We start from the raw sequence: 13767 nt of genomic DNA on the forward strand, positions 1-13767 counted from the left end.
ACCCGTGCAAAGATGGTGGAGAAGGTGATCCTAGACCGGTTCACCAGAGCTCTTCCTCCTGCGTTGTAGCACTGGGTTGGACATGGAGACCCCAAAGATGCCAACAAGCTCGTCAGCCTTCTGGAAAGGTACCTGGCGACTGAGGCGGAACTCATTGATGACCCTACAGCACGACCATCCCCCAGAAACACCCGGCGGAGGGCACCTCCTGGTGAGACTGTTCCGTTATTTGAGAGCGGAGATGTGTTTTCTAGGCAGTCCACCAGCCCAAGAAGGGACTCTCTTCTGGAGAAACCAGGGCTGATACAGTGTTGCAGATGCCATGAGCGGGGACATATTGCTGCCCAGTCACCTCTGAGCCAATGGACTGTGACGCTGGTGGGCGTCGATCATTATTTGCCAGACCTGTCTGTGCTGCGGCACCGGGACTAGAGACTGGGCCTCAGGTCTGCCAAGTTGAGGTGAATGACCATTCTGTCCAGGCGTTGTTGGACTCTGGTAGCCTGCTCACTCTGGTGCATGCCAGCTTGATAGCTTGGGACTTTATCCCGGACAAATGTATCAGTGTTTGCTGCATCCATGGGAATGTCAAAGACTACCCCATTTCCAAGGTCACAATAGAGACTATAGTAGGAAGTGGGTGTTGTAAAAAACCTTATGCATAATGTAATTTTGTGACGTGATTTCCCTTTGTTCTGGGATTTACGGGGAAAAGGTACAACCACACAGCCAAAGGTGGAAACCCCGCCTACGCCCAAAGTGCATAAGGAGGGCGACACCTTTCCGTTACAGGTCCTACCTGGAGAGGAGGATGATGCCTCTTCACCAGCTCCTGAGCCTAACATACCTGAATTAGAGGTCTCACGGGATAATTTTGGTACAGTACAGTTGAGAGATCCCACGCTTGCTAATGCTCGTGATAATGTGACAGTTAACAATGTGCCTCAGGAACCTGATGCTGACCACCAATTCCCACATTTTGCTATGAATAATGACCTCTTGTATCGGGTTGCAAAAACTAATGGGGAAATTGTGGAGCAGCTTCTTGTACCAAAGCCATACCGCCGTGTAGTACTTGATATGGCTCAAAATCATGTGCTCGGGGGGCACCTAGGGGTGGAGAAAACACAGGAGAGGATTCTCCACAAAGATTTTATTGGCCAGGCGTGTACAGGGAAGTGAAGGACTACTGTGCATCCTGTCCTACGTGTCAGGTACATGCCCCAGCCCCACATTTACGTAGTCCCTTGGTTCCCCTGCCCATCATTGAAGTGCCTTTTGAAAGGATTGGTATGGACTTGGTCGGTCCAATAGTCAAGTCAGCTAGAGGTCACCAATATATTCTGGTTGTCTTAGATTACGCTACTCGCTATCCTGAGGTGGTTCCCTTGCGTAATACGACATCAAAGAGTATTGCCCATGAGTTATTCTATATGTTTTCAAGAACAGGCATACCTAAAGAGATACTGACTGACCAAGGCACACCGTTCATGTCAAAGGTGATGAAAGAGCTATGCAAGCTGTTTAATATTACCCACATATGGACCTCTGTGTATCACCCCCAGACAGATGGGTTAGTGGAGCGCTTTAATAAGACTCTCAAGCATATGCTTAAAAAGGTGGTAGAAAAATATGGTCATGACTGGGATTGTCTATTGCCATACCTGGTGTTCTCTATTAGAGAGGTTCCACAAGCATCTACAGGTTTTTCCCCTTTTGAATTAGTCTATGGTAGACACCCCAGGGGATTACTTGATATAGCCAAAGAAACCTGGGAAACTGAGGCTTCCTCATACCGTAGTGTCATAGAGCATGCAGCTCAAATGCAGGACCGCATTTCAACAGTGATGCCAATTGTAAAAGAACATCTGAAAAGAACACAAGAGGCCCAAAGCAGAATTTACAATCGTTCTGCCAGAGTCCGAGAGTTTAACCCAGGGGAAAGAGTCCTTATTTTTAGAAAATTGAATGAGATTTCCAAGTTTGACGCTTATCCCATGCCCAGGGTTGATGACCTTATAGAGAAGTTGGGTACTGCAAGGTACATAACCACACTGGACCTGACAAAAGGTTACTGGCAAATACCTTTGTCTAAAGAAGCCAAGGAGAAAACTGCCTTTGTTGTTCCAGAAGGGCTGTTTCAGTACAGGGTTATGCCATTTGGTTTGCATGGAGCTCCTGCTACCTTTCAGAGGTTGATGGACCAGATCTTGCGGCCACATCGTGACTATACAGTAGCTTACCTGGACGATGTGGTCATTCATAGTCCAGACTGGGGAGTCACCTCTGTAAGGTGCAGGCAGTACTAGACTCCATAAGTGAGACAGGTCTTACTATCAACCCTGAGAAATGTGCTTCAGGGCTGGAGGAAGCCAAGTACCTGGGCTATGTCATAGGCAAAGGGGTAATAAAGCCCCAAATCAATAAAGTAGAGGCAATACAGAACTGGCCAAGACCGCTAACCAAGAAGCAAGTCAGGGCATTTCTTGGCATTGCGGGCTACTATCGGAGGTTTGTCTCTATTGCAGCTCCTCTCACTGACCTGACGAAAGGTGGGAAGTCAGTGATGAGCCACTGGACACCAGAGACAGAGGAGGCGTTCCAGAAGTTAAAGCAAGCTCTATGCCAGCAGCCAGTGCTGACAGCCCCTGACTTTAGGAAAGAGTTCCTGGTGCAGACAGATGCCTCAAATGCAGGTCTAGGAGCAGTGCTGTCCCAGGTTGTAAATGGTGAGGAGCATCCAGTAATGTACCTGAGCAGGAAGCTGTCCCCCGCTGAGAAAAATTATGCCATTGTAGAGAGGGAATGTTTGGCCATTAAGTGGGCGCTGGATGCTCTGAGGTATTACCTCCTGGGGAGAAAGTTTAAATTGATCACTAACCATGCCACCCCACCTAGCAACCCCAGACCCTGACAATATATATATATATATATATATATATATATATATATATATATATATATATATACACTGTATATATACAGTACAGACCAAAAGTTTGGACACACCTTCTCATTCAAAGAGTTTTCTGTATTTTCATGACTATGAAAATTATAGATTCACACTGAAGGCATCAAAATTATGAATGAACACGTGGAATTATATACTTAACATAAAAGTGTGAAACAACTGAAAATATGTCTTATATTCTAGGTTCTTCAAAGTAGCCACTTTTTGCTTTGATTCCTGCTTTGCACACTCTTGGCATTCTCTTAACCCCTTCCCGCTGATGGCATTTTTTGAATTTCGTTTTTGACTTCCCTCCTTCTAAACCCCATAACTTTTTTATTTCTCCGCTCCCAGAGCCATATGAGGTCTTAATTTTTGCGGGACAAATTTTTCTTCATGATGCCACCATTAATTATTCTATATAATGTACTGGGAAGCAGGAAAAAAATTCAGAATGGGGTGGATTTGAAGAAAAAATGCATTTCTGCGACTTTCTTACGGGCTTTGGTTTTACGGCGTTCACTGTGCAGCCAAAATGACATGTCCCCTGTATTCTGTGTTTCGGTACGGTTCTAGGGATACCAAATTTATATGGTTTTATTTACATTTTGACCCCTTAAAAAAAAATCCAAAACTGTGTTAAAAAATTTTTTTTTCTAAAAGTCGCCATATTCCGATGGCCGTAACTTTTTTATACGTAAGTTTACGGGGATGCATAGGGCGTCTTTTTTTGCGGGGCTGGGTGTACTTTTTAGTTCTACCATTTTCGGGAAATATTATTGCTTTGATCACTTTTTATTCAAATTTTTATCAGAATCAAAACAGTGAAAAAACGGCGGTTTGGCACTTTTGACTATTTTACCCGCTACGGCGTTTACCGAACAGGAAAAATATTTTTATAGATTTGTAGAGCGGGCGATTTTGGACGCAGGGATACCTAACATGTATGTGTTTCACAGTTTTTAACTACTTTTATATGTGTTCTAGGGAAAGGGGGGTGATTTGAACTTTTAATACTTTTTATATTTTTTTATATTTTTTTTTACTTTTTTTTTTTGCATTTATTAGACCCCCTAGGGGTGTTGAACCCCAGGGGGTCTGATCACTAATGCAATGCATTACAATGCTAATGCATTGCAATGCATTGCAAAAAATCATCCTCTCTTTTGCAGGCTGCATAGACCAGCCTGCAAAAGAGACAATTTGCAGACAAGCCTGGGAGCCTGTACAAGGCTCCCGGCTGTCATGGCAACATGACGTCAGCCCTGGAGCATGCTCCAGGAGCCGGCGATCCCTGACAAAATGGCGGCGCCTATGCGCCGCCGGGAAAATGGCGCCTCCGGCGCCTTTGACCGCGGCGCCGGATGGGTTAATGCCTCCGATCGGTCCGGGGACTGATCGGAGGCATTAGAGCCGGTTGTCTACTGCTTAAAGCAGTAGACACCCGGCGGCTATGGCGGCCGCCCGGCTACCGGGCGGTCGCCATAGTTACAGACCCGACATGCGCCGTACTATTACGGCGCATGTCGGGAAGGGGTTAATGAGCTTCAAGAGGTAGTCACCAGAAGTGGTTTTCACTTCACAGGTGTGCCCTGTCAGGTTTAATAAGTGGGATTTCTTGCCTTATAAATGGGGTTGGGACCATCAGTTGGGTTGTGCAGAAGTCGGGTGGATACACAGCTGAATAGACTGTTAGAATTTGTATTATGACAAGAAAAAAAGCAGCTAAGTAAAGAAAAACGAGTGGCCATCATTACTTTAAGAAATGAAGGTCAGTCAGTCTGAAAAATTGGGCAAACTTTGAAAGTGTCCCCAAGTGCAGTTGCAAAAACCATGAAGCACTACAAAGAAACTGGCTCACATGAGGATCGCCCCAGAAAAGGAAGACCAAGAGTCCTCTGCTGCGGAGGATAAGTTCATCCGAGTCACCAGTCTCAGAAATCACAGGTTAACAGCAGCTCAGATTAGAGACCAGGTCAATGCCACACAGAGTTCTAGCAGCAGACACATCTCTACAACAACTGTTAAGAGGAGACTTTGTGCCGCAGGCCTTTACGGTAAAATAGCTGCTAGAAAAGGACATCTTTTGCCTGCTAAGGACAGGCAACAAGCAGAAGAAACTTATTTGGGCTAAAGAACACAAGGAATGGACATTAGACCAGTGGAAATCTGTGCTTTGGTCTGATGAGTCCAAATTTGAGATCTTTGGTTCCAACCACCGTGTCTTTGTGTGACGCAGAAAAGGTGACCGGATGGACTCTACATGCCTGGTTCCCACCGTGAAGCATGGAGGAGGAGGTGTGATGGTGTGGGGGTGCTTTGCTGGTGACACTGTTGGGGATTTATTCAAAATTGAAGGCATACTGAACCAGCATTACTACCACAGCATCTTGCAGCGGCATGCTATTCCATCCGGTTTGCGTTTATTTGGACCATCATTTATTTTTCAACAGGACAATGACCCCAAACACACCTCCAGGCTGTGTAAGGGCTATTTGACCAAGAAAGACAGTGATGGGGTGCTACGCCAGATGACTTGGCCTCCACAGTCACCAAACCTGAGCCCAATCCAGATGGTTTGGGGTGAGCTGGACCGCAGAGTGAAGGCAAAAGGGCAAACAAGTGCTAAGCATCTCTGGGAACTCCTTCAAGACTGTTGGAAGACCATTTCTGGTGACTACCTCTTGAAGCTCATCAAGAGAATGCCAAGAGTGTGCAAAGCAGGAATAAAAGAAAAAGGTGGCTACTTTGAAGAACCTAGAATATAAGACAGATTTTTCTGTGTTTCACACTTTTTTGTTAAGTATATAATTCCACATGTGTTACTTCATAGTTTTGATGCCTTCAATGTGAATCTACAATTTTCAGTCATGAAAATACAGAAAACTCTTTGAATGAGAAGATGTGTCCAAACTTTGTCTGTACTATATATATGTTCTTTTTTACTACTTGTTATTCATGTCTTTATTTTTATTGCCAGTTTATTCCTTCATTGTCACTCAGTGTTTATATCCCTTTCAGTGTATTGAACAGCGCTTCAAACTAGTGATAGGCTAGCAAAGATTGTAATTTTACTTGGCTTTCATATAGAAATCAATGGTATTGTTTTTCTATAAACTGTCCAGATACAGTACATGTGACAAGATGAATAGCTTTTTGAGACAATATTGTGTTATGATATTGTGGTATCTATATGTCTCTATACATAGCCACCCAGTGGTTGTGATGTGGATTGCAGCCTTTGGAGGATTTGATAACTTGTTCCAATAACGTATTTAATTGCTTTGATGAGAAGTCAGGTTACCACATTCAAGCTAAGTTAAGGGTGGACACATCTATACATGATTGGAATTTCCAGTGATGTTAATAGGAAAAAATACTGCATTTTATAGCCATCATAGGCAGTGTTACCCCCTTTTCTGTCTATATCCCAGACACTGGTAGAAAGCTTTTGTAATGGCATTGCTATTTCTCACCAGCTTATGTAAGAGCTCGTTCACATCTGCGCCCGTACTCCGTTCTGCAGGTTTCCTTTTACTGCACAAAACAGAGCAGGAGACGGAAACCTGCCAGCATGTTTCAATCCCATTCATTTGAATGGGCTTGAAAAGTCTCCAGCCGTGTGCGCCGGTGAGCGTTTTATACTCTCCGCGGCGAAACCGTTTTTTTTAAACCGGACACAGAGTCGGACATGCAGTACTCTGTGTCCGGTTTAAAAAAAACGGTTTCGCCAGGGAGCGCATAATACGCTCACTGGCGCTCACGGCTGGACTCGGCATGACAGGTTTCCGTCTTCTGCATGCAGAAGAAGGAAACCTGATAACGGAGTTCAGACGCTGGTGTGAACCCAGCGTCACTGGTACTGGTGACTACTTTCATATAAAATCTCCAAGTAGTTTGAAAATGGCAAAAGCTGCAGTTGTGTAAATATACAACATTGGTTTAGCAAACTTCTAAGAGATGAGAAGAGAAAAACATTTTTATTGACTCAAAGAAAACCATCAAGGATCTTTTGAAGAGCAAGCTGAAATAAGAACATCTGCCCAAGGACTAGTATTATATGTACGTTGTGGCCAGATTCCTAAGAGCATCTGCTTAGTTCTTTGATAGACCACCATTTACCTCTCCCCTGTATTCTCTACAATTAAAAGGATTGTCCATCTAGAAAATAAATTGTTTTAATCTGATTCAATTAACAACAGAGCTTAGAATTTGCTTAGATAGATGCTCCAAAGTTGAGATGTCATGGAGGTCCTGCGTGCTGACACCTCTACTCCCATGTAGGTCACAACACAGAACAACATTCCTTCTCCTCTCTCTATGCTGATTCTGTGCTTGTAAGGGGCTGTCTGGTAGATATGTCATTGCTGCCATTACTGATGTGGAGCTTGCAGAAGTAGTGATAGACCTTCCTAATGGGAAGACACCCAACCGATTCACGTACTTGTGCTCTGTAACTTTTAAGTTGCAACTTATACCCTATAGGAGAAAGCTGTTTAATTTCTTTTTAGATGACAGCCCCATCCTGCAAACAATTCTTCTTTTTCATGTTAACCTAGTTCCTAAACCCGAAAAGGATCTGCAAGAGTGTTCTAACTATAGACTCATCGCCCCTTCTGAAATTGGACTTCAAATTATTCACTAAAATATGAGCTAATTGACTAAACGCTTGGCTCCCCTCTCTTGTTCATAAAGACCATGTGGGTTTTGTCTCTTGTTATCGGGGGTAGACAGCACCAGAAGGGCTGTGCACTTGATTGACATAGCCTTCTGTTCTGCAGTGCCTTCTCTTCTCCTTAGCCTTGATGTGAAGAAGGCTTTTGACTGCCTTGATTGGTCTTTTATTGAAGGCACTTTGGAATGTTATTGGTTTCTCAGGGGCATTCCTTACAGTGATCAGAGCACTCTACTCTCTTCCCATAGCTATAGTGAAACTTCCCTACACATCTTCAGCACCCTTCCCCATTTCACACTATGCATCAAACCTACAGAAGACTAGACTATGCCTAAACCCCAATATTACAGATGTGAAAGTTCTAGACAAGGACTTTTTGCTGCTGATGTCCTCCTTACTCTCACTAGCCTGCACATCACACTGCTTAACCCCAGGTGAACCCTCCACAACTATGTCTGACTACTGGGGTTATAAAGTAAGCTCCTCAAAGATAATTTTGATTTTCAGTGTCAAGAACACTTACTGTGTTACCTGGGGATTTAGCTGTCTCCCACCTATGCCTCTTTTTATTTGGTAAACTATTCACACTTGTTTCATGCCCTTAAAGGGGTTGTCTCATCTCAAGGATCCTATCTATACTGGTAGCTTATGTAAATTGAAGCCTTTTCCTAAATATATTGCTTTAGAAATTCTGCTTTGTTTACCTGGTATGTGAATTTATTCCCCCCATGTTTACACTGTGTTGCTGTAACCACGGACCTATAGGACAAGTGACATCACTTACTCAGTGCTCTTGCTGGCAGGACAATCCATTCAGATAATTGTAGTTATCTGATAAATCTGAGTTTGTTATCTCTCTATGTAAACACACAGATAACAATGAGTTCTGTACAGGCATCTGCATATTATCAGAAGTGTTGTTTGTCTCGTTTAGTAGAGGGGGGAGAGAAATAGAGGAAGTGAGAAGCAGACACTGCCCGCAGCCTGGCTGAAAGGCTGACATGGGAAAACCCCTTTAAGTTGTGCCCTATACACATCTCATTTATTAGCCATATAACTGCGGTAACGATGACCCTCCTTCCAAAGCGTGTGTATTATTTTGAGACTCTTCCTGTAGCTGTCCCCCACTATGAAGATCTAGATCTCAAGCAGCTTGGATTGTATACAGCAGCCTCTCCACTCTTCCTCCAGTCTCTGGGACCACGATTTCCAAATGAAATGCAAAATTTACTTTCATCTGAAAACACCTTTGACCACTAAGCAACAGTCCATAATTTTTTGATGATATTCTGATTTATTGAGATGCATTAGTCTATATTTAATCTACCCTCTAGACACCTTGGTAAGAAGACTGCTAGACTATTTCTGTACTTGTGCATGGCATCTAAAACTTTATAGTGTTATGTTGGAAATTTGTTAACCCTTCTACAGGTGACGATCTTATACCCCGTAAGAAGGATGTTCACAGCCTTGAAAATTTAGGAGATATGCCCAATTTTCATGTTGGTGGACTTGTACACTCTTTTTACCAGCACTGACTGACACAATAGTCAGAACAAGCCATCCAGAATTTATTTCAAATATGTCCAACTTCTTTCCATGTGCTATTGGCTAAAGCGATTGTTCACTGTTAATGTTCCACATGACAAATGTTTGTGATTATTGAAATTGTCCATTTTCATCAGTTTTATTCTAGTATGTATGGGCACCTTTAGTCATTATGTTCCAATATGGATAAATTAACGGTTCTAGGCCTATGTGGTGTTAGATTATGGGATCTTGGTGCATTATTCTGTATCTCACAATCCTGTAGTTGGACATAAGGAGATAAGGTCTTATTCACACTGTACTTTTCACTGACTGTTTTTTATTATTTTGCAGGATGAACGTTGCAGTCATTTTTTCCAAATGAAAAATATTTCCTTCTGTGGTTGTCATCCACGGAACAGCTGGTAAGAAGTAATCTGATGTGTGTACTATTGCAGCTCTGGACTGCTAGATATCTAAATGGGCAACAGAGCTGAGATTTTATTATTATTATTATTATTATTATTATTGTTGTTTAATTATATAGCACCATTAATTCCATGGTGCTTTACTTTTGGGGGAGATTTTACTCACTTGCAAAGGGAAGAGGATCAATAATTCTATCTAGACTTTCTATGTATTGTGGTTATTATCCTTACTAAATCACAGGGCAAATATTGGCTGCGCCTAAGTCTACCCAAACCCCTCACCAACTTTAAACAAGTATATGTCAAGAAAAGAGGCCTAAGATGACGGTAGAATTTTACATGTACCTGTAAGTACATGCACCACTACAACTATGAGGGAGGGAGGCAGCTTCATAGTGTGGGCGGTATCACCCTACTCGTGGCATTGCGAGGGAGCCTGCTGCTCTTCCACTGTGAAGTCCCCCCTCTTGTACCCAAGTTCATTATAAATAATATTTCCTTCAACTATATTTATCTGATCCCTGGGTTTGAAACCATTCCAAGTACATATTTTATGCATTGTATGTGCTATGTATAAACCCAACCACGTACTGGGGATTGATTAAGAATGAGAATTCAGCAGAAGACTAGAAATTCAACATGTCTGTTCCTCCAGAAGATCAGCCCCATGTTTAAGTTGTAATAGGAAGAGAACTATTCAGCCAACCATTGCCTAATGTGTAAGGGAATCTGAAATGTCTTAATACATACATGTTATTATTGATGTCATGGGAAGGAAAGTTTGACCTCAGTAATATGATAATACCGTATACTTTCTGGATATCTTTTCTGGTGTCTTAGAATGTGCGCTATCCAGGACTGTTTAGTAAGCATTACTTGTTTATCTTGAGAGTAAATGGATTGAGTTTTACAGGCGCTTCCTTATTCTGTTTATGTGACTTAACCTTTCATATTTCCTTTTTAGTTATTTTGGCTTCATTACGAAACACCCCGTTTTGAATCGGTTTGCATGCCATGTGTTTGTTTCCCAAGACTCAATGCGGCGCGTGGCTGAGTGTGTGGGGTGAGTTACATTGTCAAGATCCTTGTACGCTGCCAACACAATTTACAATTATGTAAAAATAAATAATAGAGGGTGGATCGTAAAATCGGTCGTATGTTTTTATAGACCACTATTGATAATGTAGATCACAAAGTTTCTGAAAGCTGGACCCCCTTTCAGGCAAGAATTATTTGGAACCCCTCAATTACCATATGTAGTGCCATTTGAAAAAAGTCAACTATATTTGTTATCTATTATGCTTTTCAGCTTCTTACTGTCTCTACTATACTTATTTTTCCTTCCTCCTGTTACACACGTGTTATACAGCTCTACCTCCATCTTCATCTTTCAGACACAGCTCTCTGACACATCCTCTCCATTTTTCTTTCCCTGAAACTTAGCTCTGCTGTATCCACCTTTTTCCTCATACACTCAGCTCTGCTACATTCACTTTTCTTGCCCCACAAACTCATTTCTGCTACATCCACATTTGCCTCCTGCCCCAAACAAATTCACCTGACTACTATCCCTATATGCTGTTGTGGTAGTGAGCATGTGAATACCTTCTGTTTTAAGGAGGCCTGGTTGTGTTCCAAAATGATTGAACCCTAACTGGGGATGTCTTCCTTAGAAGGTTCATGGACATTGTGACATTTAAAGGGGTTGTCCGGAGAGTGTAAATTAAATGACTTCTTCTGGCGACTTTTTGAAGCTGGAGCAAGAGATTCCTGGGCTGGATCCACATGATCGGACCCAGCCCCCATCCCCTGGTTGCTCTGCCTCCTCCTTAGTTCTCCTGTTTGCAGAAGAGAGTAAAGCTAGCCCCTATAACACAAGTAACAAGAGAGCAATACAAGAATGCCCCAAGAGATGAGGGTGGGTGCGGAAAGACCCGGGGGATGGGAGCTGATTCCAATCACATGGCCTGATGACCCTGGGCTGGAAAGAGGTAGGTCACTTATTCTTCCTGGATAACCCCTTTACTGCCTTCCATTCTTACAATTTGGATGTAACATACCTGGATATAATAAAACATTTCCTGTAGTAGATATTAGGATGGGCAGTGCTTATGCTTCTTCTGACTTTTTGTTTTCACTCTCCACTTTTTTCTAGACGCGCCTTCCAGGAATTCTATCAGGAACATGTGGAATTCAGTTGTCCCACAGAAGATATTTACTTGGAGTAACCTGGGAATTGTAGATATTAAAAAGGGAATTGGGGAGGGGGTACTGGGAATATAAATATATATACAAATTTATGTCACCACCATTCAGCCAGGACACAAGAAGCAGTGCGTCTGCATGAACCCTGACATCCCCCACCACAAATCCTAAGTAGGAATAACATAATTTCTATTATACAGATTATACATCATACGTTACTCTCCTATAAGCTTTCTGTCTATCTTCTCACGTTAACTCCTTACCTCCGACAGTCTTTAGAGCACCTTGAATTAATCCCTGCTCCAGTTTGTAGAGCCTCTCAGTGTAACCCTTTCCTTGCTACTGACTGCAGAGCATGTTGGGTTAACTGGTATCCTGCTTTATACTGTGGAATACCCCACATTAAGACCTGATATGGTAGACTGCAGTGCCTCATGTTAACCCCTTTCAACACCTGCAAATGATTCCAGTTAACCATATTTCCCGCTACATATTTTATCTACAAGATCAGCAGATTTTTTTCTGGAAGTATCCGCCTAGCACATCCCTGTAGATGATCTCTTCTTTACTGGTGGCCCACTCAGTCTCCCTGTATAAGCAGACTGGTCCCTTTTATTCACATATGATCTGACTAGTCTGCAGCTTGCACATGGAATACTCTTCCCGCCTTTCAGCCATGTACAGTTCTCTGCTACAGTTTATCTACTACTGTAGTAGCCCCATTGCTTCCAGTGACCTGTAGTTCATCATTCAGTTATGTTTTCTCATAACAGTGACTAGATTCCATCATTGACCATCTTATGTAGTACCAAGTGGTAACTTTTTAATGTGGCAGGTTCGGACTGCTTAGTCCAGCAACAAAAATGGAGGCAGCAAAAAGGCCTTCATTAAAAATGCAAAATGTCGTTGCTGAGACTTGTCTCAAATCTTACTTTCTATGTTGCTGGTAGATATAATAAAGGTTTTAAAAGCAATGTTTTCTGTTACAGTATACACTGAAATAATACAATTGTGTATGATATTTTGTGTAAATCCTGGGAGGGTTGATATTCTAGTTGCCACATCTACAAGCACTCGAACATTTCACGATCGATCTGCAGCTCGTGTCACCATCACCCTTCCTTGTACAGAGATGAGCAGCTCATTACTCCTTTACTTGTATGAGAATCTGCAGATCATTCCCCTTGTCCTGATATTATGCTTGTCATGCCAGACCTGCAGTCAAGGGAAATAACGGCATGAAGACACAAAATGTATAGCATGAAGTCTGTGTAGACATTAGGTGCAGAGACTGAACCCACACTTTACATCAAGTCTCCTTGGAGAGGATGAGAAGAACAGAATTATAGATATCATATAAGAATTGCCTATGATAGTGTATTGTTATGGAAGTTCTTCTATGTAAAGCATTCATATGCATCTTGTGTGGCATAGGGGGCATATCATCAGAAAAGCTAAGGTTCTCCTCCATACTGAGCTAAGATAGTCCCGATGTCCAAATGCAGTGCAGGTTTGACAGATCCCTTTAAGAGAACTTAGTAAATAGTAACTATCAACCAGTGGTCCTGTTATGTTAAGAAATGAAACTTGTGCTATTATTAGTCCTCTGGTTGTTGGCTAGAAATCTTGAGAACCTGCTCTGTTCTATGATGCAAGAACTTCAGACTCCAAAAAGGACTCTTGAGGGGACAATGGAATTTATCTTTTTCATGTCATAGCTCATATTTTTCCTTTCAGCATTAAATAAAAAATGGAGTTGCGTCAATGTTGTATTTCCTGTGTGTTATTTGCAGTACATTATGTGTGTGTGGCGGTGTAGGACAAATATTACCTAGAAATGTTGAGCTCATCATTTGGCACCAAGGCTCTCAAGCCACTTAACTTCTGTTAAACCAAGTTCCCAGCAAATGTTTATAGGGTAAATGAGTTCTGGTTCTAGTATTCCTTGCTGTACAGCCACTTGGTTAGACGCCATTTTATTC

The 13767-nt window shown here is 42.3% G+C and overlaps 1 protein-coding gene across 1 annotated transcript in view; it reads left to right on the plus strand.

Annotated features, from left to right (window-relative positions):
* MAPK8IP2 (mitogen-activated protein kinase 8 interacting protein 2) overlaps positions 1 to 13550 on the plus strand; it is a 44689-nt gene extending 31139 nt beyond the window's left edge. Inside the window, exons 10-12 of the mRNA XM_075273807.1 lie at positions 9507 to 9577; positions 10545 to 10643; positions 11736 to 13550. Of these exons, the coding sequence (XP_075129908.1) occupies positions 9507 to 9577; positions 10545 to 10643; positions 11736 to 11808 (243 nt within the window). The 3' untranslated portion in view covers positions 11809 to 13550. The remainder of the gene's footprint in view (positions 1 to 9506; positions 9578 to 10544; positions 10644 to 11735) is intronic.
* Positions 13551 to 13767: the final 217 nt, after the last annotated feature.

This window comes from Leptodactylus fuscus, chromosome 5 (assembly GCF_031893055.1).
Source record: "Leptodactylus fuscus isolate aLepFus1 chromosome 5, aLepFus1.hap2, whole genome shotgun sequence".
NCBI lineage: Eukaryota > Metazoa > Chordata > Amphibia > Anura > Leptodactylidae > Leptodactylus > Leptodactylus fuscus.